This window comes from Chionomys nivalis, chromosome 5 (assembly GCF_950005125.1).
Source record: "Chionomys nivalis chromosome 5, mChiNiv1.1, whole genome shotgun sequence".
Taxonomy (NCBI): Eukaryota; Metazoa; Chordata; class Mammalia; order Rodentia; family Cricetidae; genus Chionomys; species Chionomys nivalis.
The window spans coordinates 4,746,618-4,770,875 of NC_080090.1; the positions used below are offsets into that span (position 1 = coordinate 4,746,618).

The 24,258-nt window shown below is 42.2% G+C and overlaps 1 protein-coding gene across 3 annotated transcripts in view; it reads left to right on the plus strand.

Annotated features, from left to right (window-relative positions):
* The window catches only part of Eprs1 (glutamyl-prolyl-tRNA synthetase 1), a 77,412-nt gene that overhangs the window by 47,122 nt on the left and 6,032 nt on the right, over window positions 1–24,258 (plus strand). For all 3 annotated transcript variants that reach the window (XM_057770112.1, XM_057770113.1, XM_057770114.1), the window contains 11 exons: window positions 6,767–7,006; window positions 7,304–7,566; window positions 10,062–10,113; window positions 10,961–11,170; window positions 11,453–11,525; window positions 15,945–16,024; window positions 16,195–16,296; window positions 16,916–17,071; window positions 18,435–18,632; window positions 21,144–21,317; window positions 24,009–24,169. In XM_057770112.1, the coding sequence (XP_057626095.1) occupies window positions 6,767–7,006; window positions 7,304–7,566; window positions 10,062–10,113; window positions 10,961–11,170; window positions 11,453–11,525; window positions 15,945–16,024; window positions 16,195–16,296; window positions 16,916–17,071; window positions 18,435–18,632; window positions 21,144–21,317; window positions 24,009–24,169 (1,709 nt within the window). The remainder of the gene's footprint in view (window positions 1–6,766; window positions 7,007–7,303; window positions 7,567–10,061; window positions 10,114–10,960; window positions 11,171–11,452; window positions 11,526–15,944; window positions 16,025–16,194; window positions 16,297–16,915; window positions 17,072–18,434; window positions 18,633–21,143; window positions 21,318–24,008; window positions 24,170–24,258) is intronic.

The window sequence follows — 24,258 nt, forward strand, 5'->3', positions numbered from 1 at the left end:
AGTAAACTCACAGTTGAGACTAGAGAGATGACTCAGTGGTTAAGGGCGCATACTGCTTTACAGGCGATCAAGATGTGGCCTCCAGTGCTCACATCAGCTCGTTTAAAACTTCTATCCAGCTCCTGGGAGATCCAGTGTCCCTGATGTCAGTGTGTACCTGCATGCATGTGCACATTCCTGTACACAGTTACATGCATACACTTAATTAAGAGGAAAATCTGTAAAAGGAAAAAGAAATTTAAATATTAAAGAAAAAAGAACCCTCACAGCTCATGGAAGTGAGGAACATTGGTAACAAGACAGACTCACTGAAACTGTGGCAGGAGTGTAACCTGTGGTATTGTAGTCAAGAGTGATAGGAAGGAGAAGACAGTTCATAAGTTAAAATATTCCTTGTAGGCTAAGGGCATAACTCATTTTTTTTAAAATAAAGTCTCTATGTAACCCTGACTGCCCTAGAATTTATTATGTAGATCAGGCTGGCCTTGAATTCACAGAGATCTGCCTGCCTCTGCTTCTGGGGTGCTGAGATTAAAGGTATAGGCCACCACACATGGAGGTATCACTCATTTTAGAGTCTGTGTTTAGTAGGTACGAAGCTTGGATTGATCCACAGCATAGCACACACATACATTTCTGAGGTAGTAGGAACCTTTTACAGATGACAGAGTTCACAAAGGGGCGGTTTGACTATGGAATTGTGGTTCTTAACCCTATGTGCATTAGAAATTTTAGAAGTCTTGTTAAAGCACAAGGACTGTGGCCTCTCTCCTTTGAGCTTCAGGAAGCCCGGGATGTGCAGAGAGATACCCTCCGTCTTCCGTAGTATTTGTTATGTTTCTCGTCTTCCACCAGATAACCTGACAGGCAGTGTAAGGTGAACGGTTTATTCTCACCCACAGTTCAGGGGCTGTGGTACATCATGGGTAAAGTATGGAGGCAAGAGTGTCTCACGCAAGTGAGGGCAGGAATTTATTCATGCCTTGGTAGACTAGGACGCAGATAAAGGAGAATGCAGGCATTGATCTGACTTTCCCTCTTCCCTCTCAATTTATTCTGGGCCCCCAATGGTGGGATGGTACCACCCATCTCAGCATAGATTTCCTTCAGTTAACCCTCTCTGTGAACACTGTACAGACACATCCACAGATGTGTCTCCTAGGTGATTCTAATCCAGTTAGGTTGACAATGAAGAGTAACCCTCACATGTTCAAATAGTTGTTCAGGTGGTGCTGGTACTACTGGCCCAGGGAGTAAAGAAAGCCACTATGCCTGGCTTCGGGGTTTTACTTACTTACTTACTTATTTATTTTTTGTTTTTGTTTTGTTTTTGTTTTTTGTTTATATGGCAAGTATTTCCGATTTCCTCTGATCAAAAGTTCTTTGAGACGTGCCATCAGCAGCCTTAGCCAATCACAGAGTAGAACCATGTGACTCATCCACCCTTCAGATAGCCCTGAAAATAGAAGATACACACACACACACACACACATATATATTTATTATGTATACAATATTCTGTCTGTGTGTATGCCTTCAGGCCAGAAGAGGGCACCAAACCCCATTACAGATGGTTGTGAGCCACCATGTGGTTTCTGGGAATTGAACTCAGGACCTTTGGAAGAGCAGGCAATGCTCTTAACCTCTGAGCCATCTCTCCAGCCCCAAAATAACAGGTTTTTAAACTGGCCACTAAACTTGACTATGAGGCTGTATCAACCTGAGTGGGTGTGTGATCCTTGGCACCAGTGATGTGGTTGCTGGGAGAGCTGAGGGAAGAAGGCACAGTTTGGGGAATGGAGAAGGGAGGGTGGGTGAAGAGGAGGGAAAGGGTGAGGGACAGGTGGGGTCCGGTGGAGGTGTAAGTATGGGCCTGAAGACAGTCAACATTTCAGAGACAGGTTCGAGTCCACAAACTCTCCAGCATTCTGCATGTCAAGGCTGTGCCTGAGTCTTCCAGGTCCAGCACAGCACAGATGGTTCTTTTTAAAATTTAGAAAAATTACTTTTATTAATTATGTATTTAGTGCCTGAAAGACTTTCTAATACAACCAGGGACTGGAGAGATGGCTCAGCGGTTAAGAGCATTGCCTGCTCTTCCAAAGGTCCTGAGTTCAATTCCCAGCAACCACATGGTGGCTCACAACCATCTGCAGTGAGGTCTGGTGCCCTCTTCTGGTCTGCAGGCATACAGACAGAACATTGTATACATAATAAATAAATATTAAAAAAAAAAATACAACCACCATAACATGACAAAGGCTTTATGAAGCACTAAACTTTAGATTCTACTGCCCAGTTTAGCAAACTATGAAATGTTATTGGAACACTGCCAGCCATACTTGGTAGTCTGTGTTGTCTGTGTCTGTTCCATGCTGTAGATGTAGTTGGGTAGTTGAAATTTAGACTCACAGATCCTGATCCCTACCCTGGAGGAAAGGGTATTGAAGGCTTACATTGCTAATAGTTTTTACAGACTAATCCTGGGCTCTGTGCAGCGCTCTATCAGCTGGTGAAGTCATGACTTACTCCCTTGGGGCAATTTCTTCTTTGGCAGTTCAATTAAGTACAGATTTCTAATTACTATTTTTAAAAATCCTGTAACCTTTTAGTTTGTTAATCTCAGTATCTTCTAAACATGGGCCACAAGCTTCAGCATGCTCACCCCTTCAGCCGGAAACATCACTGGTTCTAATTCTTATTCTTTCCTACCCAGCAAGTGCAAGCCTCTGCTTTGGGAAGTTATTACTGGCGTTTGTAAGTATTGCTCGCTTACATGTGCTAAGGAGAGAGATGATTTTTTTAGAACAAAAATTGGGTGTCCTAGCTAATTTGAAAAGTACTCTTAGCATCTAAATAGCTAAGGGAAGTAGATTTTTCTTTTTGATGTTCCCACCATTCTCCATGTTGAAATGCTTCCATCTAGTGGCTGCTGCAGAAATTGCTCTTTATGTATTTGCATTCTAAATGCAACCAGATGAGCGCCTCTATTTTTCTTCACCTCCCAATCTTTAATTAACAATTTTAGGATTACTTTTGCGTACCTCAGATGCAATCTGAAACCTTTAGAGAAATTTTGTGTGGATTGTTTATAACATTATTAATCCACATTGATGACTATATAAAATTTTATGTGTGTAATCCATATTTCATAAACTCAAAATAATCTTTGTCCATTAAGAATTTACCTTGGTGGCACACACCTTTAATCCCAGTACTCTACAGACAGATCTCTGAGTTCAAGGCCACCCTGGACTATAAGAGCTAGTTCCAGGATAGGCTCCAAAGCTACAGAGAAACCCTGTCTTTAAAATAAAATACACCCCCCACCCCCCCAACCCCCCCCCCCACCAAGAAAACAACAACAAAAAGAACTTAACACTATTAGCTCTGGATACTTAGTATCTTGTTCCAAGAAGTAAGTACTTCATACAGTTTCACTTAGCAAATTCCTTTTAATCCAGAAAAAAATTTAAAAGGTTACTTTCCTCATCCTTTAGTTGTACATATGTATTGCCAGAGACACACTCAAGTAATATGCAATATATGTGTTCATGTATGGTGTGCATGTGTGAAGATGTGTGCTTGCCAGATGTTGATAGAAACTTCCTCTGTCTGTGTCTGCCTCATTATTTAAGACAGGGACCCGCTAAAGCTGGAGCTCACTGTTTGGGCTGGACTGTCTGGCTAGCAAGCTCCTCATACACACTCAGATCATTGTTCCATGTACGTGTGATGTCATGAAGACTGTAGTCGGAATCACAAGATACCACGATTTCTGTCGACCTCTTAACCAAGTAACTTTGGACTGGGTGCTTAGTTTCTGAGATTTGGTGCTTCTGTAAAATATAGATGAGGATGAGTATTTTGAGAATTAAGTAAGACAGTCCTTACAAAGTGCTTAGCATGACATCTGGCATAGAGTAAATAGGTATTGAAAGGAGGAATTTTTTTGTTAATCTAATTTCCCTCGAGAAACTTATAGGTACTAAGTCATCAGGGAAATTTGCGTAGTGATTGGTAGAGTTTTGTTCTTATTTTGGGAATATGTATTATTTATACATGTAATCTTGTTAGAATAGAATATCTTATTCAATATGTAATAGGTTGTTTACCTTAATTTTCTTTTCTATAATATTTCAGATTTATGTTGTCAAACAAGGAATTTTTCATTATGAAACTGTACCATTTGACTTTAAACTCAAGTGACTGTTTATTTTATGCGTGTGTGTGTGTGTGTAGGGTGTATGTGTGTGTAGGGTGTATGTGTGTGTGTGTGTATGTGTGTGTGTGCGTGTGTGTGTGTGTAGGGTGTATGTGTGTGTAGGGTGTATGTGTGTATGTGTGTGTGTGTATGTGTGTGTGTGTAGGGTGTATGTGTGTGTAGGGTGTATGTGTGTATGTGTATGTGTGTGTATGTGTGTGTGTGTATGTGTGTGTAGGGTGTATATGTGTGTGTGTGTATGTGTGTAGGGTGTGTGTGTGTATGTATGTGTGTATGTGTGTGTGTGCGTGTGTGTGTGTAGGGTGTATGTGTGTGTGTGTAGGGTGTATGTGTGTGTGTGTAGGGTGTATATGTGTGTGTGTGTAGGGTGTATATGTGTGTGTGTATGTGTGTGTGTGTGCGTGTGTGTGTAGGGTGTGTGTGTGTAGGGTGTGTGTGTGTGTAGGGTGTGTGTGCGTGCGTGTGTGTGTAGGGTGTATGTGTGTGTGTGTGTAGGGTGTGTGTGTGTGTAGGGTGTATATGTGTGTGTGTGTAGGGTGTATGTGTGTGTGTGTAGGGTGTGTGCGTGTGTGTGTAGGGTGTGTGCGTGTGTGTGTGTGTGTAGGGTGTATGTGTGTGTGTGTAGGGTGTATGTGTGTGTATGTGTGTGTGCGTGTGTGTGTGTAGGGTGTATGTGTGTGTGTGCGTGTGTGTGTGTAGGGTGTGTGCGTGTGTGTATGTGTGTGTAGGGTGTATGTGGAAGTCAGGGACAACTGTGGGAGTCAGTTCTCCCTTCGGACAAACTTGGGCCACGAACATTTCAAAAAGTATTTTGTCCACGTACTTACAAGGATGTCCCTCTGTTCTCAGGTTTAGCTGACGGCACCCCCCTCTCTTCTGCCCTTCCTTCTGTCCCTCTCCCAGACTCTCATTTTCTCTCCGTCTTCCTTTAACTGTGACTTTTTAAGAAAGAACTTCTATTGGGAAATAACTCTTAGTTCTAAAGTAATAGCGACAAAAGTCAGGTTGGAATACAGACTCTTCTCCAATCTTCTCTTTGTTCACCTCCACCCCCTTTTTCTGTGTGGCCCAGACTGACCTTGAACTCAGGATCCTTCTGCCTCAGCCCTGCTGGTCTGGAATTACGATCGTCCGCCAACACATCTAGACTTGCACACCTTTTGTTTACTCCCTCTTTGTTCCTGGGATGTCAGACTGTAGAGTGTATAGGCAGGAAAGCACGGTAGCCCGAGAAGATGGGAATTGCCAGCTCCTGAACCAGGTTCCTTACCGTTGCTCTACTGCTGCTCCTGCGTGGCTGTGAACCAGTCTTGAGTGTGCTCCCTCGCTCTGTTCCCCTGTGCAGAGGTGTGGGTGGCCATGAGGCACTCACTCTCTCTTCTGGTTCTCAGTCAGATGCTAATTTGTGATTGTATTTTGAGGTCAGGCATTCAGCTTGAGTCTTTTCCCTGTGCTGCTATCTTCTGTGGTAGAGTGCTGAGGGTTTCATCTGAAGCGTGATCCTAATTAGTCTTAACAATAAAAACCTGTAGTCAGATAGCGAGGAGCAGAGCAGCAGTACCAGAGACTTCTTACCTTTATGCATCTTCAGACTGAATGGGGCCTGTCTCTCTGAATCCTCAAGCTGAATGGGCGAGACCCTGTCTCTCTCTGCCTTATATTCCTGTCTCCACCTCTCAATGCTGGGATTAAAGGCATTGATCCAAGTGATGGGATCAAAGGTGTGAGCCACCATTTTCCAACTCAGTTTCTCTTTTAGACTGGTTCAATCTCGTGCCTTGAACTCCTAATCTTCCTGCTTCCTTCCAAGTGTGTGCCACTACTGCCTGGCCTCTATGGTTAACTAGTGGGTAGCTCTGCTCTCTGATCTCCAGGCAAGCTTTATTTGTCAGAACACAAACAAAATATCACACAGTCATCATTTCTGTTTTTGTTGAATTATCAGATACTGAAATGTCCAGCTATTTATGTAACTTAAGACTTCAACATACTTTTTTCATTTCTTTTTATTTTTTAAAAGTGGTCTGTGGAGACTGGTTTCAGAACTCAATCAGATAACTAAACCAAAGGGTGTCCAAATCCCTTACATAAAGTTGTGTGGTATTTCCATATTGTCTATTCATTTCCTTCTATGCATTTGTATGCTTAGAATCCTAGCTGCATTACTTGCAGTACCTAACGTAAATAGTTGTCCAGTTTAGGAAACAATCATGAGGCATCTGTACATTTTCAGACTAGAGCAGTGTTTTGCCACATGCATCTTTTAAAATAGAAAATATATTTTGCTCAACTTAGTCTTTGAAAGGCTTTTAGAAAGAAATTATTAGTCCAGGCTTTTTTCTTTACTTGCCCACTTTTTTTTTTTTTGGTGGGAGTACGTATTATGTTGCAATTTTTGTTTTTCAAATAATTTTGGTCTTTGAGTACTTGAATCTCTGGCCAGAAATGGCTAAGTACACTTGGATAGTGATCAAAGGCTTTGAAATGGCATTGCAGTAGTCATAGATGTTGTGAAATACTTCCCCTCCTCTTTATTTTCAGGCTAAAATAAATGAAGCCGTGGAATGCTTGCTGTCCCTGAAAGCTGAGTATAAGGAAAAGACTGGGAAGGAGTATGTGCCTGGTCAGCCCCCAATGTCCCAGAAGTCACAGTCACAGTCAAGTGCTGTCAGCGGTGCTGAGCCTGCCAGTCCAGAGACACCAGAAGCCAAAGGTCTGTTTGACAGAGTGGCTCGTCAGGGAGAAGTAGTTCGGAAACTGAAAGCCGAAAAGGCCTCTAAGGTCAGTGTGGGGTTTTCTTTGTGTGGTCCTGTGTTTTACTGAATTTCCATACCATGTGTAGCTAGTAGCTGCTGTTAAGACAGTGCTATGTGTAGATCATCTATTTCTGTCCTCTAGACTGGTCTTGTCCCTTTTATGTTCTTCTGTTTATTTTCTTAGTATATTTTAGCATTTTGTGTCTACATCTCTTGCCCTTAATTAATTGTGTGTAAGCCTCGTAAACGTGGGTGTGGTATTTGTTAACGTATGCCAAGACAGTAATTTTCACTGCATGTTGTCCTCTTTGTTACATTAAAGGATCAAGTAGATTCAGCTGTACAAGAACTCCTTCAGCTGAAGGCACAGTACAAGTCGCTGACAGGAGTTGAGTATAAGCCTGTATCTGCTGCTGGGTCTGAAGACAGAGATAAGAAGAAGAAAGAAAAAGAAAATAAATCTGAAAAGCAGAATAAACCTCAGAAACAAAATGATGGCCAAGGGAAAGACTCTTCCAAAAGCCAGGGCAATGGACTGTCACCGAGTGGAGCAGGAGAAGGGCAGGGGCCTAAGAAACAGACCAGGTATTAACTGTTTCCGTGTGAATTTAGTTCTCAGGAGAGTTTGTTTTTAGAATAAGCAGATTGTGGTATATTATCATCAGGACAGAAGGCTCATACTCTAATACCAACAGATAGCTTTTATTTAAGGTAACAATAGGAAGCGCACAATCTGTTCACTCCATGTGCTTTTCACCTGCCTGGTTTCCAGGGAGATGAGCTGGTCACTGCTGTCTCAGATTGAGTTTCTGTTTTACTGTTCTGTTGCTGTGAAGAGACACCATGATGGGCAGATTACAGAAGGAAGAGTTAGAGTCCATGCCCGCCTCTGTAGGGAACATGGTAGCAGGCAGTCAGGCAGGCATGATGTTGAGCAGGAGCTAGGAGCTCACATCTGATCTGAGAGCAGAATGAGGAGACTGGGCCTGGCGTGGGCTTTTGAAATCTCAGAGCCCAACCCCAGGGACACACCCACTCCAACAAGGTTACACCCCCTAATCCTTCCCAAACAGTTCACCAACTGAGAACCAAACATTTAAATAGTTGAGCCTGTGGGCTGCTTAGCCTTTGGAGTCTTGACAAACAGTGCAGAGTGAAGAAAGCTCTGCAGTCTGAAGCAGTTGTGATAGCAGATGTACTAGGTAAAGGGTGCTAAACTAGTGGAGATATTGCTTTGTGGGGCTTTTTTCCCCAAATGAAAGTTTTTCATTAGAAGTAAATAAGAATTTTATTCCCAGTGGGATTTTGAAGTTGGTAGCTTAAATGTAAAATAGCAGTTTTAAAGACCAGACAGTAGATTATCTGTCCTTTTCAGTGTTTTTCTGTTTGTTTGAACAATGTGACTCTCCTTCCAAAAGTATAGGTTAAAATTATTGTGATGGGCTTCCTGTCATAGCTTCCTAGAAGAAAATGCTGTTACTGAGGTAGTTTTGATTTTTAGATCTCTTTAGCTGAATGTCAAATTTAACTGCCTCTCATGCTCAGGTACTATCTTCTTAGGGAATACTGCAGCAGTTCCTGGGTTATGTATTGACTCAGCAGTCACGACAGTGGACAAGAGGCTAAGCCTCTCTTCTCGCCTTCTGACTGCCCCTGTGTAGCCCTCAGTTTCACAAGGAGAAAAGAGAGCGAAGCCCACAAAGCCTTGCTTGCAGGCTGGAAGCATGTGCTTCCCGTAGAACACAGTTAATAGGCAGACCTGTTGTCACTTTTGAGGGTGGGGACCTTGTCTTCCTGTGTAGCTCAGGCTTGCCTTGAGAGCTCTTTCCGCCTCAGCCTTCCTGTTGAGGCTATAGGTGTGCACACCTCATGCCCAACTAACGGGTGAGATTGAGGAAAGAAGGATTGCCTGGAAGAGAGGCTGAGGGGTTGGCAGGAAACCGAGGGCCAAACAAAAGGGTCCTTCATTTCTAGGCACATATTCTATTAACTGCCAAGTTCCAGCATTGGATTAATTGGGGTTTTCTTGTGTTTGTTTAAATGTTTACTTTTACAAACTTCCACCTCTACATCTTCTATTTAGTATGAAATATAGCTGTATACACTTATGTGTGAATATTCATTTATTTGTGTATGGTCAGTAGCTGCTGTTTTTTATTACTTTTTACATTTTGTCTTTGATGAGACACTGATCTTTTTAGTTGTTATTATCACCTATGTTGAGCTGGGCAAATGCTCTTTAGTAGAGATTATATGTGAGTAGACTTTATCTTTGCCAAATGTATTTTAATTGAAAAAGGATTTTATAATAAATAAATCAGTTCTTTAAAAATTATAGTTTTAAACAGGTTTGGCCTTGGCAGTTTTCATGGACACCATCTGACCAACCTTTGCAAGGCTCTTTTGATGCTGGGAGGTTGTGATGGCACACACTCGTGATCTCAGTACTTCACAGGCAGAGGCAGGAAAACTGTACAAGCTTGGGCCATTCCGATCTGTATATCAGGTTATTCTAGCCAAGCAGTGGCTGAATAGTGAAACCTTCCCTGTGTTAAAAAAACAAATATCGAATTACTTTCTAGGTTAAAAACATTATTGTGGAAAGGAATAGGAAAGTAAATAAATATAAAAATGACTGAAAATTAAGAACTCCTTTTTGAGCTTATATGCTTACTTTCAGTTCCACTTGCTGTGGTTTGACTGTATCCCACAGCACACATGCTGGAACTTAGTCTTCCACCTGGTGGAGATAATAGTATGTAAAGGGGGAGCCTTTGCAGTAGTGATTAAGATAAGCCGAGGCCAAGAAAATGGGGTCCAGTGATGGTGTTATTAAGACAAAGGAAGAGTCATTGCAGCTTCCTAGTGTCCTGCTGTGTCGTGCCCAGCAGTTATGCCTTTAGAGGGCCCTCTCCACCCACAGGACTGATGCTGGCACCAGCTGGTTGAACTTTCAGCACCAGGAGCCAAGTAAGCTTCTGTTCTCTAGATGACCTATTCTCCAGTATAGAAAACAGACCGAGACAGCCTAAAAGCATTTGCTGAATGAAGGATTCATGTTTTCTTTTGCATGTCTGCAGATTGGGTCTTGAAGCAAAAAAGGAAGAAAATCTTGCTGAATGGTACTCCCAAGTGAGTATGCTCTCAGGGGCTTTTATGTGCACATTTCTCAAGGTTAGCTTTATGTCCAGACTCTAAAGTCTAGGGAGAAAGGTAACTATAACAGTGTGACATCCCACCGTGTGTGTGTTTGAGCATGTGTGTTTCTATGTGTATGTGCATAAAGGCATATGGGTGTTACCCTCAGAAAAGCCACCTCCTTTGAGACAAGGTCTCTTTTTGGCCTGGACTCACCAGTTATGGTAGGCTGGCTGGCCAGTGCACCCCAGAAACCCTTTTGTCTCTGTTCCAAGTGCACATCTCAGCACTACACCTGACATTTGGGTCTGGGGATCAGTCTTCATAAGTGGAAGGCAGACATTTACCTACTCCCTTGCCATCTACCATGATGCCCACTATAATAATATCATGTCAGGTGTAGTGGGACACCGACGAAACCCAATACTTGTAAGATGAAGGCAAGAGAGTTTAAGTTCCAGGCTAGCTGGCCTATATAGTGAAACTGTCTCAAAATAAAATGTAAAAATAAAAGAAGGCTAAGGGTGTAGCTCAGTGGTAAGTCTGCAGACTTTAGAGTCCTGTAAAGTGTTGCCTTTGCGTGTAGGAAAGTCCATTTTTCCTCCACATTAAGGAGGGTGTTTCCAAGCCAGGCATGATAGCGCACACCTGTAATTTCAGCATTTGGGAGGTAGGGGCAGGAGGTCTCTGAGTTCAAGGTCAGCCTGGGCTACACAAAGAAACCCTGTTTTGAAAACCACAGTCTGCTGCGTCTACAGACAGGAGCTTTGATTACCACACTCTTGCCTTTCTTGCCTTTGCGATAGAATACTGGTTCAGTTTGCAGACTTCTCTTTCAAAGGTCATCACAAAGTCAGAGATGATTGAATACTACGATGTGAGCGGCTGCTATATTCTCCGTCCCTGGTCATACTCCATTTGGGAATTCATTAAGGACTTCTTTGATGCTGAGATCAAGAAGCTGGGTGTGGAGAACTGCTACTTCCCCATATTTGTGTCTCAGGCTGCGCTAGAGAAAGAGAAGAATCATATCGAAGACTTTGCCCCTGAGGTACACTGAAAAAGATGAGCTTTTCCTTTTTGCGGTTTTCTCTTATAAATTCGAAATTATGTATCAGTGGAGTTTAACAACCAACTAAGAGAAATTTGGGGCGATTACTTTTCTTTATAATGTCCTATTTCTTCCATCCTCATGGCATGTTTAGTTGTTAGTCACGTCCTCTGACTGAGTGACTTGTCCCTTCCCTTCTAGTAACAGCAGCAAGCATTTGATATATACTTATGCTCTTCAGAAGTACCATTAAAACTCTCTACATCATTTTTATCTTCCTAGGTTGCTTGGGTTACGAGGTCTGGTAAGACAGAGTTGGCAGAGCCGATTGCCATCCGCCCTACCAGTGAAACAGGTGAGAGCGGGCGTGGGCCCTGGGGAAGCTCACTGAGCTGTGGGGGCTGCAGCTGCGTCTCAGTGTTTCTGCTAAGTTCCTTCCTGGCAAAGCAGAACTCACTGAAAGATGAAGGCAGATAAAAGTTTACGTTACATAGATTTTGTATTAAGCCATTTCATTACAGAGTTCTTTATCAGCAGGATGTAAGTCTGTCTGTCTTCTTTTTAAAGAAAAACACTTTACGATTTAGGTCCTTTATTTGTTTTTATACAGTGAGCCATGAATTTATAGGGAATGGACTCTAGCTTCGCATGCGTGTGGCTAAAGGGACAGTGCCGTGTTTCCTAAAAACCTGTTGTAATATCTGCGGCAGGGCTGTGTCCCCGGCACCCAGCCGCCCACATGGCTAGCTTTATGCCCCGAAATAATTACACGGAAACTGTATTCTTTTAATCACTGCCTGGCCCATTAGTTCCAGCCTCTTATTGGCTAGCTCTTACATATTGATCTAACCCATTTCTAATATTCTGTGTAGTACCATGAGCTGGTTTACCAGGAAAGATCTTAACCTGCGTCTGTCTGGAGTGGGAGAATCATGGCGACTCCCGACTCGGCTTCTTTCTCCCAGCATTCTGTTCTGTTTACTCCACCCACCTAAGGGCTGGCCTATAAATGGGCCAAGGCAGTTTCTTTATTAAATGAAAGTAACTCCTCCATCATTTCCCCTTTTTTTGTTTAAACAAAAAAGAAAGACTTTAACTTTAACATAGTAAAATTACATATAACAAAATGGTTATTAAGCAAGAATTACAGTTACAATATTTATATCTATTATATCTCTTATCATAACTAAGGAAAACTATAACTATCTATCCATTCTTCAACTCCATCAAAGACTCCAGAAGGATATAATATTACCTAAGTAAACAAGAAATCCAAAACTCTAGAAATGACAGAGACATTTCACTGCCTGGACAGTCACTCAAAGTTCCTCTGTACCGTTGGGGCATCCATCTTCAGCCTTCAGGCCCATAGTATCCAGCAGACATTTTCATCAAGCAGGAAATTCCAAAGACAGTTCAGTCACTTTCTGCTGTGTCCTGCAGAATGTCTCGCAGACTCTTTCATGAGTCAGGAACCCCGAAAGGCCATCTCACCTTTAGGCAAGTTCAGCAGTCCTCTTTCTGCGAGTTCTTTGTGTCCAGTTTATGCAACAGTCCAGGCATGAGCAGTTTCTTGCCCAAATGGCTATCAAACTCCATAAGGAGCCTCTTCGATGCCCATCTTCCTCTTGAAGTAGATTGGTGCTGCCAGGAGCAGATGTGTCTCATTGTCATAAAAAGCCCTAAATTATTAAAACATTTAAATGCCATATTCTGTAGCCTTTGAAAGATATGAAGAATGCCTATCTGAAATATATCTATGCATATCTAGAAAATCTAACTAACATGACTACAAGCTTTACTATTATCGATGATTATCCATTAACAACCTATATTTACATTACATTTTTAAATGAACTACATAATCACAATACCTTAAGAGCATAAATACATATACATATAACAAAATTAACCTTAAAATCCATACCAATGCAAATTATTCATATCTATATCATTTCCCCCTTTAAATGTAAAAGAACATTTATAAACAATATTTGGGAACATGGGCGCAGTTTTTTCTCTCCAAACTGCTTCCTGCTGAATGGGGGTGCTGTATTTAGATCTTTTATGGTGTGACCTGTGTGTCAGGGTCATCTCAGTCGGCAGTTGAGTGAAGTAATTTTCTGAAGGTGTTCACAGCAACCTTTCAGGAGGGCGTGGTCTATCATACCATATCGGGATAGACGCAATCCACAGAGTCTTATCCTCTGTGAAAACAAAAGAAGACCCTCTCCAAAGCATCATATCCTTAGACCCATATTCTGAAATCATAATACCCTTATATCCATTCTGGTTTAGTTTGGCAGCCCATATAATGAAATGTCTCTCTGCACTTAGCTCCTTTACAGTCAAAAATTTTAAAGAAAACACAATAATACAAAGAATCCAGACTCTCTGTGAATTTTCCATTTTTACGTGGCTTATTTTTCTTTATTTCTTTTAGTCTATAACTATCTGTACTCTGTCTCTTTAAAGACTTTACCCTTTTTTTTAAGACATTAACTTTTTTTTATATATATATTTTTCTCTCTCTCAAGCCTACGTATATTTATCCAACAGTGTCTGAATCAGTACTATTGTGAATCTGTAATTTTTTTAGTATCCAGGAGCACTTTGTTTTGTGCTTATAAATCGCTAAGCGCTTAAGAATCTAAGCTGTGACATTCCTAGGTCAAAAACAGGTACTGCCTGCTTGCCCCGCCCAGTCCAACATGGCGGAGCCGCTCGTGCCTCTGATCCTTGTACATTGCACCAGTAGCATGGTGGAGCTGCTTGTGCCTCTGAGCCGCAGCACAAAGTGACTTCCTTTTAGGCATACAGTGAGTCTAGTTGCCATCAAACAAATCATAGCACTTTACTCCAAATGCTCTATTCAAAAGCTCTGTATCCTGCAGTAGACAGACAGAGATCGCAATGGCGGCACAGCCCAGAAAGCCGGCATTTTAAAACAGCCAGTTTTTTTTCCTGCTGCTGAGTCAGGACAATTTCTTTGCGGCATGCAACCCACAAACAGCAAAAAGCTGTCTTAAATTCTCTCTCTCTCCTTTTTAAGCCCTCTCAGGTTTTACGTGGAGTTCATTATCACGCTGGGCGCCACTCTGATGTAATAAGAGCGGCAGGGCTGCGTCCCTGGCACCCAGACGCCCACATGGCTAGCTTTATGCCCCGAAATAATTACACGGAAACTGTATTCTTTTAATCACTGCCTGGCCCATTAGTTCCAGCCTCTTATTGGCTAGCTCTTACATATTGATCTAACCCATTTCTAATATTCTGTGTAGTACCATGAGCTGGCTTACCAGAAAAGATCTTAACCTGCGTCTGTCTGGAATGGGAGAATCATGGCGACTCCCGACTCGGCTTCTTTCTCCCAGCATTCTGTTCTGTTTACTCCACCCACCTAAGGGCTGGCCTATAAATGGGCCAAGGCAGTTTCTTTATTAAATAAAAATAACTCCTCCATCAAAAACCCTAGAGGGCATACAGTGGGTTCCTCTCCTCTTCCCTTTGCGGCTGTCGTTTGGCAAGTTACCGGACAATGGCTGCCGCAGCTGAAGACAGTTTTTCTTTTTCTTTTTTTTTTTTTTTTTTTTTGGTTTTTTCGAGACAGGGTTTCTCTGTGGCTTTGGAGCCTATCCTGGAACTAGCTCTGTAGACGAGGCTGGTCTCGAACTCACAGAGATCCACCTGCCTCTGCCTCCCGAGTGCTGGGATTAAACAGCATCTATTTTTGTCCAGTATTCCAACTTTTCAGAGGGAATTGTTTTGGATTATTCTTGGGATTGATTATAAAATTGCAAATGATGGCTGTTATTCATTTTTTTAATATTTATTATCTACATTAGATTTATATTTCTGTAGAGTTTTTTTTTTTTTTTGTTTGTTTGTTTTTGAGACTGAGTCTCACATCCAGCTCTAGCTGACCTGGAACCTGGTCTAACCTGAACTCACAGAGAGATGATTCCCAAGTGCTGGGTTTAAAGGTGTACACCCTGTGCTCATCTTCACCTAGGGTTTTCAGAATGCTTTCATGTGGGCATGTTGTGTTATTCTCCTGCCATGGGAAGGCAGAGGCAGCCATCAGATGATGGAATGGTTTCCCTGGAATTATACTTAGTGAATGGACATGCTACCCGGGTCTGAGAGTTTGGGCTTGGTGGCATCCTACAGTGATTACCTATCTTCAAAGTTAGTGTGCTCATTATCTAATACTTCTAGTGTGTTTGGGTATTTGCACTTTTACATTATGACTTTAGTCGTTTTTGTTTGTCTTTGTTTTTTCTCATAGTACATTAGTAGTTTTGCTTTACTGTTTGTACGCTGTAGGCAAGACAAGTCATAGTCCCTGGCAAGAGTGTTCTTCTTGGATTGTTAATCTGTGAATCTTAACAAATTCTGTTTCTGATACATAGCTGATTTCAGGAATAACATTAGCGTCTTTAAATTTGATAATGAGATCTGTGAGCCAGAGGAGAGTATAAAATAAGATAAAGAATGAAACACATAGAACACAGAATGTACTGGATAGAATATGGAAACAACACTTACATTCAAATAGGTGAAACACACAAAGTATGATCATGTTAGGTAGATTTGTCTATCTTCAGGGTTATGCTTTATGAACTAGATAACAGTATCATTTCATGAATCATCATGGATACTGGGGCAAGCACACTTTAATCCTTTAATTCATATTGTTACATTGTGAATTTAACTCTTGTCAGTCTTAAAGAAGAAATCAAGTCATAAGTGTCTTTATTTTCTTGACTTTCAGTAATGTATCCTGCATATGCAAAATGGGTGCAGTCCCACAGAGACCTGCCCGTCAGGCTCAACCAGTGGTGCAATGTGGTGGTAGGTGCCCGTGTGTGTCCGTCGCTTTTAGAGCATGCTTTCTTTCCTTTGAGTGTGAGCAGTTTTCAAAAGGTTTTGGACCACAAAATTTGTTTTGATTATTAATCATGTAAAGTTGCTAATGAAAACTAGTTTTTTTTCCCCTATACTGACTGGCTTTGTCTCTGCAGCGCTGGGAATTCAAGCACCCGCAGCCTTTCCTCCGCACTCGGGAGTTCCTGTGGCAGGAGGGGCACAGCGCCTTTGCCACCTTCGAGGAGGCAGCTGACGAGGTAGGAGCAGTCCTCTACTATGCAATACCAGTTTGAAAATAGAAAGTTAGGGCTGGAGAGATGGCTCAGCGGTTAAGAGCATTGCCTGCTCTTCCAAAGGTCCTGAGTTCAATTTCCGGCAACCACACGGTGGCTCACAATCACCTGTAATGAGGTCTGGTGCCCTCTTCTGGCCTTCAGGCATACATGTAGACAGAATATTGTATACATAATAAGTAAAAAAAGAAAGAAAGAAAATAGAAAGTTAATCCAAGAGTAAACCGATTTAAAAAACTTGCTTATTAAAATTTTACTAGTAAATTTGCTATTTAAAATTTTGTACGATGAATTTTAATTTATAGAAAAACTAGTCATATGATTAAAATTAATCATTTTTAAGGTTTCACTCTGATTACTGTATATCTCTCTAGCATTTTTCTCCTACATTCTAAATTTATATTCACTTAAATGTTCCTCAGCCTCACACTGCTTTCTTGTTGTACATCTTCCTTAAATCTCACATTGACTTCTTTAGCCTTTCCATGATTTTGTTATTGTTGAGTACCCTTTCACAAACAATTTGAGATGATGCAGATTGACAAGCCTATAGTGAACAAACATGCCGTCAATATTGTTACAGGTCTTGCAGATCCTTGAGTTATATGCTCGAGTGTATGAGGAACTCTTGGCAATCCCTGTTGTGAGAGGAAGAAAGACTGAAAAGGAGAAGTTTGCAGGAGGAGACTATACGACCACATTGGAAGCCTTCATCTCTGCCAGCGGGCGTGCTATCCAGGTATGGAGTGCTGTGGCTAGATGGCAGCTGTGAGCACAGCCTACGGCAGTTCCAACAGTGTTTGCTACTTTAGTAATATTTGGATAGCCAGTATAGAAAGCAGTATCAAGGTTTGAAAAAATAAAGTCACTAGTGTGCCATCTAGTGATGCCTTTCCAGACGAGTGCAAAGAGCTTACTGAAGGCACATCTACACTCTGTTCAATGCAGCATTTTTGCCAGACAGTGGCAATATCACCTGATAAAAAACAATGCCTGTATCTACAGTGGGATATTAACCATAAAAGGAATGCATTCTGTCATTTGCAGTACCATAGATGAAACTGAAGATATTTGTGTTAAGTGAAATAAATGAGGTAAGAAAGTGGTTGTTTATAACCTGTGACTGGAATGGTGGTTACTTACAGGTTAGGGAGAGTATGAGTTGGTCAGTAGGCACTAAATTCTAGTTCTATAGGAGCTGAATGTTGTACTGCAGATAAGGATGGAGGCAGACAGCTATAGTCACAACACTCTAAGGAGTCTGTGGCTAATGTGAGCTACATAGTAAGACACTCCTTGGGGGAAAGAAAAATCTGGCCTGTTATTGTATAGGAGGGTAACCATCAATAGTAATGTGCTGCACGTTTTTAAAACATTCAAGATTTTGAAAATTTTTACCAGAAAGAAATGATGGATTCTTTAGGTAAGTTTAACCTCATTCAAACATTACAAAATGTGTTTACATTACCTCATTATGTTGATTTTAAAAAGTGAATAAAAAAATAATTACTGTGGAAGCGGTACAGCGCTTGTTTAGCAGGCACGGAATCATTGATCACCAATTTTTATTGATATATTGATCATCAATACTCCAAACTGGGTGTTACGGTGCACACCTTTGAAAGTGGAGGCAAGAGAATCGGGTATTTGAGGCTACCATCAGCTCCATAGTGAGTTCTAGGTCCATGTGGGCTATATGAGACCCTTCCCAAAAGACTGGGAGGAGGGGAGGGGGAAGGAGGAGAACAGTGGAGGAGGGCGTCATGTGATTTCTAGGCCCGTTCCGTGTCTCCATGATGGGGAATCAGTGAAGTTGGGGTTTCATCCTGAATTGCCAGGCATGAGCTCCAGGTAAAACTTTGCATTCAGAGGTTTTGTGTGTGTTTTGTTTTGTTTTTTGTTTTTGTTGGAAGGGACCACCCAGAGCAGAACTGCTAACTTTTTTTAGTCAGTCCTTTCTTGTCATGTCAATCATACTTGAATTTTAAACATTAAAAAGAGATAAAACAGTACGTGTAGTGGTATTCTAAAGTATGTGATCTTGTCATTATTTTCAAGGGAATAATAGTTTAAAACTAAAGCTGTTTCTCTCCTTATTTTAGGGAGCAACATCACACCATTTAGGCCAGAATTTTTCTAAAATGTGTGAAATAGTTTTTGAAGACCCAAAGACACCAGGAGAGAAGCAGTTTGCATTCCAGTGCTCCTGGGGCCTGACAACTCGGACTATTGGTGTGATGGTCATGGTTCATGGAGACAATATGGGCTTAGTGTTGCCACCCCGTGTAGCCTCTGTTCAGGTAAGGGAAATGTTCTCTTTATCATGTCTTTTATACGATTATAGTCTATGTTTACAAAGGAACTTTGAAAGGGTAGATTTCTCTGATGATATAGAAACATTAGAAAATATAGCTTAGACACATATGTATTATTTATTGTCCCAAGAATTTTAAAAATTAGTTTGCTGAAAACTTTTAAATTTTTTCTTAGGTTTCCTAATTTCATTTTATGAGTGAATGTTTTGTCTGCCTGTGCCTCTGTGGACCACATGCACGCTTAGTTCCTCCCAAGGTTAGAAGAGGGCACCATGAGGATGCTCTTAACTGTGGAGCCATTTTTCTAGCCCTAAAATTTTCTTTAGAAATAATTTTTTGAAATTATTTAGAATTGTTTAAATAAAATATAGTAGGGTTAAATGAATTGTTCTTCGTGTTGATGAATGATATTTAACTGATTAGCACATGTTGTAGACAGGTTAGAAATTACACAGATTGATTTAGTTATTGTAGAACAGATGCGGATTGTGTAAGCGATAAACTAGTTCATGCTGGAGCCCCGAGAAGGAAATGTCTGTAAACTAAACCTCCAAGCAAGACTGGGAAGCAGGTCACACTGGCTGTCAGTGTTCATGGCTAAAATACCTGGAGCTGGAGAGGTGGCTTGGTGGGTAAGGTGGCAGAGGACCCAGGTGCACTTCTCAGTTTACAGCCTCTTCTAATGCCAGCTCCAGGAGGGGTCTCTGGTGGTTTGAAAGAAAATGGCCCACAAAAGGAGTGGCGCTATTAGGAAGTGTGGCCTTGTTGAACGAAGTGTGTCACTGTGGAGGAGGACTCTGCAGTCTCATACATGCTTAAGCCACACCCAATGTCTTAGCTCACTTCCTGTTGCCTTTGGATCAAGATGTAAGGACTCTCAGCTCTAGCCCTATGCATACTGCACACTGCCTTGTTTCCTACCATGATGATAATGCACTAAATCTCTGAACTGTAAGTCACCCAATTAAGTGTCTTCCTTTATAAGAGGTGTGCCCCCACCCAATTAAACCAAATGCTGGACGTGGTGGCATACTCTTTAATTCTAGAACATTGGAGGTAGAAGCAGGCAAATCTCTTTGAGTTCCAGGCCAACATGGTCTATTTACGGAGTTTAGAGAGTGAATAGGCCAGTCAGGGCTATATAGTGAGAGTTTGTCTTAGTGAGAGACAGACAGAGAGACACCAGAAAGCTACAGGACAACACATCTTTGCTTGTTCTCTCCAAAAAACTCTTTTGGGGGGGCGGGTGGGGTTCCAGACAGGGTTTCTCTATGTAGCCCTGGCTGTCCTGGAACTCAAGAGATCTGCCTGCCTCTGCCTCCTGAGTGCTGAGGTTAAAGGCGTGGGCCACTACCGCATGGCTCCTAAATCCCTAGGTCAGTATTGCTGACTTTTCCCAAGAAGTATTCGGAGAGATGGAAGACCCTGTCTTCAGAGGAAAGTGGAAGTCTAGAGATGCAGTGGACAGTGGCAGAGATGAAGAGCTGTGGTCTTCCCCAAGGTGATTCAAAGGAGAGGGAGGAGACTCCAGGGATCCTTAGATGCCTCTGGAGATGCGGAAACATTGGGTGGTGTGACCTCAGCAGTTGGTCACAGACAAACATAGGAACAGAAAGTGGCCGCCCTAAAGGAGAGACTCGGAAGGACAGTGCTGCACCCCGGGAAACAAAGGGGCCTGGTAGGTCACAGACTCAGAAAGCGAACAGATAAGGAATGGGGTACTGTCTTGAACTGTGTGCTCCGGCAGGTGTGTTGCAAGTGTGAAGTTCATGTGCAGCTCAGTGTTCACATCACTGTAACAGATGAGATTCTTTGTAGAAAAAGTGCTTTTAAAACAATGTAAAATGTAGCTTTCCAATAAGTTATTGTATATAGTTTGATTTTTTTTAAGGCCTTTTGATGTTCGATGATTCTAAATATTTAATGGTTTTTGTTAGTGTTGTTTTTAACATAGTGGCCCCGCAGCAAACTTTACGAAATTTTGCCAGTAGTGTGCTTTGAAACGTTTAGGGTGCTGCATGTTGTGGATTGATAGTTTTGTTCATTTAAAGATTTATTGTGTGTGTGTGTGTGTATGTGTATGCCTAAGTGTATGTCTGTGCATCACATGTGGGTTGGAGCACTCACAGGTCAGAAAAGGAGTTGGACTCCCTGGAGTTACTTACAGATGGTTGTGAGGTACCTGGTGGGTCCTGGGAACTGAATCTGGGTCCTCTGCAAGAGCAGCCAGTGTTCTCAACCACTGAGCCATCTCTCCAGCACCATGTTTTTAATTGTAGTAAAATTCTGTATATTTAAAAGATTGTGTCATTGGCATCTTTTGCAAGAGCAGCAAGTGTTCTCAACCACTGAGCCATCTCTCCAGCACCATGTTTTTTAATTGTAGTAAAATTATGTATATTTAGAAGATTGTGCATTGGCATCTTTTAACTTTCATATGGTTCATTATTGTAGATGTCCTTATGTGTATGTGGTGTATCTTTGGTTGAACTCTAGGTGGTAGTGATTCCGTGTGGAATCACAAATGCCCTGTCTGAAGAAGACAGAGAGGCACTGATGGCAAAATGCAATGAGTATCAAAGGCGGCTACTTGGCGCTAACATCCGAGTCCGAGTTGATCTACGAGACAACTACTCTCCAGGCTGGAAGTTCAATCACTGGGAGCTGAAGGTATGCAGGGGTCCTGCACCAGGGAGATCTAGATTTCTGCAAACTTAAGGTTTTTTCTTACCTTTCCATATTTATAGTTGTAAGTTCTGAGCACCAGTGTAGGTCATACCTTGTAAAAGGGGTTTCTAGAGTATGTGCTTGTTAAACTAATTTCTGTGGTGATTCAGGGAGTGAGCAGCTTGGTGGGAGAACACTTAGAATGTGCTTGGCCCTGCCTTTGATTCTTAGCACTGGGCCTTGCCTCCCAAAAAGTTTTGTGGAAGCCAGTTTTTCTTACATTCGAATAAAGGTGATGTTGAAGTGTTTGCTCATATAACATATAAGGCTCCTTGGGTGTGCTGCAGTGCTCATATCTGAGTTCAGTCCCCGGCAGAGTGAGGTTTCCATGATGATGGAGTCATCACAGTTCCCTCCACATCTGCAGCTCTGGTCCACACGGTTATACTTCCCTTTGCCGTTGTTTCTGCCTCTCTGCAGAATTCTGTCTAAGTTCTGGTTTCATGTTTTTGGTGTATTTTCGTTTACAACACATCTTCATTATTAGTAACGATGCCCTTTATTCCATCTCACAGACTTTTAGCGGTTACCTTTTTTTTTTTTTTAAGCTATGTTAAAGAATATCAAGTTAGTCTAGGAATTAGGAGGAGTAGTGTGGGACATGTTCCGAGATGGTACCTGAGAATTTAGGAATGGATGCTTGATGTATTGGGGTTATTCAGGATTAACCCTCTTGAATTACAGAGCCACTAACATCCCTCATCTTACTTTAAAAACGGTGCCTGTGGTAACCTGCGCTGGGGATCAGCGCCGCTGCTGGCCCTGCTTCTTCTCTGTGTGTCATACGTTGTTTTTCATGTGCCCCTCCCTTCAGGGAGACCCTAAAGACAGGTGGTTTGTCCTCTGGAGTTCATCTTTAGTTGCAGTCTTTTTTGTTCACCTGCAGCTACTTCTCTAAGCCAGTTCATGTGTGCCGTCTACTTCTGGATCCCCCACCTTCCTATTCTACGTCCTTCCTCCAGAGACACGGCTTTATCTCTAGGACTCTTTATCCCTGGGAGCCTGTTTGATGAGAGTCAGTGGGCTTGCTGGTGTTCACATAAGTTTGTCTTTGACTTGAGTACTACTCAGCAGCCATGTTGTTCATAGAAGCACCTGGCTTACAGTGTCAGAGTCCTAAATTAGTTTTAAAGCAGTGGCTCTCAACCTGTGAGCGGAGACCTCTCTCAGGGGTAGAGCAACTCTTCTCTCACAGGGTTCATACAAGATATCCTGCATATCAGATATTAGTAACAAAAATACAGTTATGAAGTAGCAACGAAATAAGTTTATGGTTGGGGGTGACGACAGGGTGAGGAACTGTATTAAAGGATAGCAGCATTAGGGAGATTGAGGACCACTGTTCTAAAGGCTCTTACACTATAATATATAAGGCCTGCAATTTATCAGAGAGGGTTCCAGATCTTACTGCAAAGTCTTCCTGGACCTTAAGTGTAGTGGCATTTCATTTGTATTTTAATAAATAAAGCTTGCCTGATGATCAGAGAATAAAATAGCCCCACTGGTCAGCCTTATAGACCAGTCAATGGTAACACGCACCCTTAATCCCAGTAGCCACACTAGTTGCCAGAGAAACCGGGCAGTGCATGCCTTTAATCCCAGCCCTAGAGAGGAATATAAGACTGAGGAGACAGCTCACAGTCTCAATCTCATTCTGAGATTCCTGGAGGCAGGATTACCATTTTCGGACTGAGGTCAAGGTAATAATCAGTGGCTGAAAGGTTGAACTCCAATATCAGTCTCTGAGCCTTTAGTAATTGTGCTTCACTTAAGGGCTTTAGTCTCCTTAGAGATTGGAATATGCAGGAGTCTTAAACTTGGATATAGCCAATTCTTAAATTCTCTCATGGAAGCCTGAGAGCATGATGCCTCTCAAACTTTGTCCTAAAGCCCGCAGTCTGAACATGTAATACTCCTTCAAGTATGACTCTCAGCCACCCTTAACCTCCAGTACAAGAACCTCTGATAAGGGCTGGCAGGCAGTGCTTTGTCCAACCCTGCAGGGGATTCTCATGCTTGCTGTGTAGTTCTTTCCAGAGCCGAGGCATCCCAGGCAAAGCACACGTTTACCATGAATGAGTCTGGGGTGTACCCGTGTGCTAATCCTCTCAGTTCCTTGGGGGTATCTTTGGTTTCAGGAAGCCTCTGTATTCTTCCATGCACCACATGCCAATTGTGAGGAAGTGGGAATGGCCATTCAGATGCTTTTCTATCAAGAGATGGCGTAGTTCTGACAACACGAGCAGTAGACTCCTTCTGTGCTGGAGTGAGCTCTCTAGTGCCAGTCCCTTCTGTGCTGGAGTGAGCTCTCTAGCGCCAGTCCCTTCTGTGCTGGAGTGAGCTCTCTAGCGCCAGTCCCTTCTGTGCTGGAGTGAGCTCTCTAGCGCCAGTCCCTTCTGTGCTGGAGTGAGCTCTCTAGTGCCAGTTCCTTCTGTGCTGGAGTGAGCTCTCTAGTGCCAGTCCCTTCTGTGCTGGAGTGAGCTCTCTAGCGCCAGGAGTGTCACTTGCCCTTTTTTGTTCGGTTACCGTTGCTCTTTGGCTGTTTTGTGATTTATAGTAGCTGAAACCCTGAAATAGTCTTTATTCAGCTTGAGATTCCCATGTACAGGTTTAACTGCCTGTTTTGTTTTATAGGGGGTTCCAGTCAGACTTGAGGTGGGGCCACGAGATATGAAGAGCTCTCAGTTTGTGGCTGTCAGGCGAGATACTGGAGAGAAGTTAACAATTGCCGAAAAAGAGGCTGAGGCTAAACTTCAAGAGGTTTTGGAAGACATCCAGCTTAACCTTTTCACAAGGTAGCTCTGTGGTTTACTTGTGTCTCTTTTCTTCAGCTTCCACCCAGTGTTTGAGACATAAACAAGGGATTTGGGGTTCTTGCAACTGG